This window comes from Adiantum capillus-veneris, chromosome 1 (genome assembly GCF_014529385.1).
Source record: "Adiantum capillus-veneris isolate H3 chromosome 1, ASM1452938v2, whole genome shotgun sequence".
Lineage (NCBI taxonomy): Eukaryota > Viridiplantae > Streptophyta > Polypodiopsida > Polypodiales > Pteridaceae > Adiantum > Adiantum capillus-veneris.
In genome coordinates this window covers 113111074-113117073 of record NC_140931.1, presented here as the reverse complement: position 1 = coordinate 113117073, position 6000 = coordinate 113111074, and the positions used below count along the sequence as shown (strand labels likewise).

General features: G+C 42.9%; 1 protein-coding gene across 5 annotated transcripts in view; it reads left to right on the top strand.

Moving 5' to 3' along the window:
• The first annotated feature begins 989 nt into the window (after positions 1–989).
• The window catches only part of LOC147465372 (phospholipid--sterol O-acyltransferase-like), a 250281-nt gene continuing 245270 nt past the window's right edge, over positions 990–6000 (top strand). For 2 of the 5 annotated variants that reach the window (XR_015189141.1, XR_015189143.1), the window contains exon 1: positions 990–1349. Coding sequence is in view for 1 of the 5 variants with exons in the window: in XM_086519722.1 (XP_086375848.1) it covers positions 1110–1349 (240 nt within the window). In the remaining 4 variants the exon portion in view is untranslated. The remainder of the gene's footprint in view (positions 1350–6000) is intronic. The other 3 variants (XR_015189144.1, XR_015189145.1, XM_086519722.1) reach the window with 2 other exon arrangements.

Below are 6000 nucleotides of genomic sequence, written 5' to 3'. Positions count from 1 at the left end.
CATGTGTGGGTTAACTTGTCTGATCAAAGGCGCTTTTCTGCAAACCTCTCGCATGGTCATCATCACCGTAGCTGAGGATGATTAGAGATATGAAGCAAAAGGCCAGTATGAGCACTAGCAATGTGGACACAAGGAACATCATGGCTTGTAAGCGACAATGCGTTGATGTCACTAGTGATAGGGAAAGGTTAAGAGAAATGCATCGTACAAGATCTGCATGGATGAAGCAAGCCCCTCCGTTGGTAGAGCGATAAGTTGCAACAGTAGAGAGTGTGTGAGGGGTTTGTTTTGCACTTGAGAAGGGAGGAATGCTCAATCATTTACACTTCCACATGGTTGTCACTATCTTCTTCACCTCCATCAAGGCTATCAGGAATTTTAAAACATACCTAGGGTAGCACATCATGAAGCCCCAAAGGCATTGTCGTCATGTGTAGGTGGTTGTGGCAAGTCAAAATGCACACCTTCACCGACATGGTCGGGTACTGTATGAAAGACCTGTAGAAACCACACTTCTAATGGTTCGCGAAGGGAATAAAGAAAAGGAAATGGATGTCATTTCTTAGAATCTTATCTTTTACTTTTGCATTTTAGATTATATGTTTTGTAAAGTGTTTTTTGAAATGAACTAGGGAGTGACACTTGAATCGTCCTCTCCTTCTTTGAAAATCTTAAGATGCATTATAAAGAGTATAGAAGTCTCCATAGAAATCTCCATCATGTCAAGATGTGAAATGAAAGGAGTCTCCCTAACCCAACACAACACTAAGGGTTTCTTTTAGAAAGCCAAAAAACATATATCTTGTGTGTGTGTGTGTAAAATTATGTAATTGAAACTTCACTTTAGCATTCTAAAACAATGGTAAGTCTCCATTGTGCACTGACACCTATGAAAGTCCCCCTAACCCAGCCGAACATTAAAGGTTTCTTTTAGAAAGCCAAAAACTGGTGCAGGCCAATCCCCTTTCAAGGGGTGGCTTTTGAATGGCCCCTTGACCCTATATCACACGGGCAAGTTCGTTCAAATGGGATCTTTGAAGCTTGAGCTCTCTTGAGCTTGCGGTCTCTTGTAAAACTTAAATGTACTTGTATTTGAGTTTTTTCGGGCAATGATGACGTCGTCATTGTGGGTGCGCATGTTGGTGGAGCTGCTTTTCATGAGCAGCGCAGCAGCTTTGGCGCAAGGGGCAGAAGCAGAAGCAGAATCAGCAGCTGCAGAGCTCAAGATTTCGGCCATCATCATTCCAGGCTTTGCCTCCTCTCAGCTGCGCGCCTGGGCCCTCCTCGACTGCCCTTTCTCCCCTCTTGACTTCAAGCCCCTCGACTCTGTCTGGCTTGACTCCCGCAAGGTGCACTTTCCTTCTTTACTCTCCCCGACGCGCGCGAGCGCACACACATACACACGCACACAGGGCCTTGCAAGTTGCTGCTGCCATAAGATCACCAAATGCTGACATGAAGTGCGGGTGTCAAAACATGATGGGATCTTTAGCAGCACTGTGGCTTGAAGCTGGTGTGTGTGTGTGTGAGAGAGAGAGAGAGAGAGAGAGAGAGAGAGAGAGAGAGAGAGAGAGAGATGCGTTGTTGCGGATCCTCTTGCTACGTGCTTGGCTTACATGGCAACCTTGCAACGCGCTCCCGTTGAAGGGAATGCTGCAGCTTGTCATTGTTCCTGCCTTCTTATGCAAGAAAGTGAGAGGAAAGTTAGAGAGGGTGCCACAATGTTGTGATGTTCGTGCATGATGACCTCGTTCGTAGACATAGGAGATAGGAAGAGGAGCGCAATGCCATGATGTATGCACAGGACAACCTCGCTTACCATTGATGCTATTGTTGATAAATTATGTGATTCTATATAGTTCTGGTGTAATGAAATCTATTTTGTTTTTAAATTGTGTGCACATTTGAAGAGTTAGTTAATTAGTGGATCCACAAGAGTATTCTCGATGTATCACTAGGGGAGTGACATAGAGCATCCTTGACAAAATACCGGATGAGCCATCTTAGAGTACTACGATAAGGAATATGTGCTGGGTCCTCTCGAAAGGATAGTTTTGAAACACCATTGATGGATTGTGATAGTGGTATCAGAGTAAGGTCCCCTTGTCTTTCTTCAAAAAGATGGGCGATTCTAAGAAGAAGAAGAATTCATGATGAACCAAGGAAGAACTGTCGAGGTTTTCAAAGGTGCAGTGGAAAAGGTGAATTGGATGACGATCAAGTTTGCAACTATGAACAAACCTCCTCATGAACACGGACAGCCACCAGATCTCAGATCTACCACGAAAGAACTCTACCGCAGTGGCCTCTAACCAAGAGCAGCCTACCACATGGGCCTCGAGCAGCACACTTGCTATACTTGAACACACAAGACTTAGTGAAGGAGGCTAGAGAGACGTGAAGAGAAATCACAAGTGAGAGCGTGAGAAAATGTTGCGAGCATCTTGAAAACGCAAGTGTGTGTGGAAGACGCTAGGGAGAGAAGGGAAAATGCTAAAGAGAGGACTCTTCTTAGTTGCCTGTGCTCATGTGTAATCAGAGGGTATGTAGCTACTCTAAAGTGCCTGGACATGCACATCTTGCGTACAAGCTCACAATGGTTCCATAGCACTTCCTTAGGTGTCACGTGCACATCTAATCCTATGTGCATGTGGACAAGCTAACTCCTATTTCTAGGGTTTAGGACAGCCTAGGAAGTGTTATGGAACCCTTGTGAGCCTGTAAGCAGGACGTACATGTCCAGGCACTTTAGATTAGTTGCATACGCTGTGATTGCACATGAGCATAGCCATGTCTGCTACGTGTAGGGATTGGGGAGTGTTCCCAGGTATTTATCTGCATGTGAATCACCTCTTATTAATAATTCATGGAGTTATTAATAAGTGACATTTTTACATCATTTTAGAAATCGCGGGATTTTTAAGTGGCATTGCCCTACCCAGCTTTAAGTTTATATATAAGTGACACTAGGAAGCATAAGTCAGTACCCATAGTACAAGTACCAAGTACCCGCAGTACCTCAGCAACCCTCTGGCGTTTTTGCACGAGATTAGCCAGCGTTTCCAAAATTCAGCCCATCGTACCAGATCAGTCAGCGTTTTCAGATTTCCATGTCAGATTAGCCAGTGTTTTCAGAATTCAGTACATTGTGCTTGATCAGCCAGCGTTTTGAGATCCAGTCCTCAGATTAGCTAGCGTTTTTCAGTTTTTCAACCCATCAAAGATAGCAGATCAGCCCATAGCCTCGTCGCCATTGCAAATCACAGCCCCAGAATCCCTAGCGTTTTTGCATTCCAGCCTTTAGCCTCGCAGAACCAAGCATCTACCGCAAGATCCCATCAGTATCTAAGCATCTAGTACCTTTGTATAAGCATTTTGTGCAATTTAAAGCAAATACCTCTCTAGCGATATAGAGGGGGACCCTTGGAGAGGGGTTTGGGACCCCATCTGGTGTCGGTCTTCTCTCTCTCTCTCTCTCTCTCTCTCTCTCTCTCTCTCTCTATCATTCACAACACTTTCACTCACAATTTTCAGTCGCTTGTTTTAATCAATTGGAGAACACTTATGAAATGAGGGCTCTCTCTCCCCTTTAGTAAAAGGAATCTTGAGTACACATCGAGCACTCATCCTGAGCATACAACATAAATTACTTCCGTTGCACATAACATTGGTAGTAGAGCTCTTTGACAGTGTTTGGTATCATCACTCAAGAAAAGAACCTAAAGAATCACTCCGAGATTTTATTTCAAAGAATCTTTGTGTCCTGACCCCAGACTTATTCAACCCTTAGTCCGTTCGAGCATCGTTCACGCTCGCGTCTTCATCGCTTTGTCTTCAGGGCATTTAAGCCATAAAAGAACCATAGATTTTTTTTTTCTTGCTTGTTTGAGATTACATGTAACTGAAGACCACGTGGGCATTTCGATCTCTCTAATGTGTGTTTTTGAAGAGTGATAGGCAACCCAGAAAAGAAGGGCTTGTCCAACCTCCCCTCATTCCTCGTTTCCACTCATTGAGAGCGGACCTTGCACATTGCGGCAGGCCAATCGACGTGAGGTGGGAAAAAGCAACCTTGGTGTGAGTACAAGGCCGCCAGGGGTGTACGTGCAGGAAGGAGTTGAGCTTGGGTACATCAAATACGACGTGAAAGTCTTCTGATCCACTAACTACAATGACGCCGTTAGAATCGCTCTCGAGCAAGAAATGAAGCACAACAAAGGTAAGCCTAAGGAGAACAAGTCAAGTATTCCTCAAGACCAACAAAATGGTAAGAACAACTCTTCTCAATCTTCCTATACACTTAGAGAATAACACTCTTCACCTAACAGTGAAAATAAAGGAAAGGCTAAAACTCAAGAACTCTCTAAGTTGACACCTGATGAAAAATCTGCACAAGGAATAGTAGGAGGTTGGTTAAGTATCGAAGAACAAACTGAGTATGGAAAGGAAGGAAGATGTTTTCAATGTCACACTAAAGGTCATATGAGAAGAGATTTTCATAAGAAAGCACTCAAAGAACCCACAGAACCCACATCTTCTGTTAGTGTCATCAATGAGAAAACTAATGTGTCCCAAGTTTCTAGTGATCATCTAGATGAATCTCTCATGAAGTATTATGGTCGTGAATGGTCGGCGTATTGTGATCTTGTTTGATGCCGGCAGTATGCATGATGTGATTGATGATTCTCTTGTGAAGAGCGCATGTTTAGAAGCTATCCCAATGGATCTCATTGCGGTCTCTGGATTTGCTCCTAGCATGCACTCCTCACTTACACATGAATGTCATAATGTGAGTCTCGTTTAAAACATAGGGTTTTGTCTTAACTTTGTCGTTTCTCCTCTTTCTGGACATGATATGATTTTTAGCATAAAGTGGTTAAGTTTTTTTGATCCATGAGTTAATTGGAAAGAAATCTCTCTCTCTCTCTCTCTCTCTCTCTCTCTCTCTCTCGTTGTCGAAGGTGCCTCTCCTGTGGTTATTCGTTGTGAGAAGAATATTCCGTCTTTGTCATTAGTCTCTCACTCTCATGTTTTGAAAAAGAATATAGCATGCAATCTAGTACTCTCTCAGTACACAGTCTCACAGTCCAGAAAAGAATCAATCATTGCATATTAAGAAACCTCTCTCTATCATACATTCTCTACGCCTGAGACATTTTTTTCATGATGGAGATTTAGTTGTTAGTAAGGATCATCAAGCCTTCAAGTGGATCTAGTTTGTACCAAGTACACCTTGGAGTGACCGTCAAGCTAGATGGTTCTAGTCTTGTGAGCAATTTGGTAGTTTGATTGACTACATTCCTAGTAAAGCTAGCCCAATTGTAGATACAATCAGTCACGAAGGACAGATCTTAGCGTTCAAGTCGAGGTCCACAGTACCTATCGAGGAAGTATCTTTTGTTCGCATGAAAAGTCATTATGCATTTTGCAAGTCTCTCATTCGTGACGGTCTCTTGTATATTCGTACCGTCTTTGTGTGTTACCTTCTCATAGGAAATCCATATTGCCCGATGCACATAATTCACTCACCGATGAGCACAAAAGCATGAACCGCACTCTAGGAAAGGTTGCATTCAAGGAATACACAATATTGCACCATCGTAAGTCATGTCAATAACTTTTGCATGCTCATTCCTTGGCAAGACACAATTACTGCAAAAGCACTAGCACGATTGTTCATCAAGCATCGGTATTCTCTTTATGGTTTTCCAAAGTCGATAGTTTTAGGTAGAAAGATCAAGTTTAGGTCACACTTTTTGCATGTATTTGTTGAAAGGTTTGACACTTCGTCCCATTTTCATCTACATTTCACCCATAGTCATTTAGGAAGCATAGTGCTTTTTGAGTCACGTGAAAAGTAAAAGATGTGTTTATGACATTGTGATTGAAGTAGTTTCAAGGAGATCCTTCAAAACAGATTCTTGAAGAAGATAAACCTGAGACGTAGACGAAGTTGAAGACATGGAGCTGAAGCAGATTATTCTGCATCGCTTTCAGCGC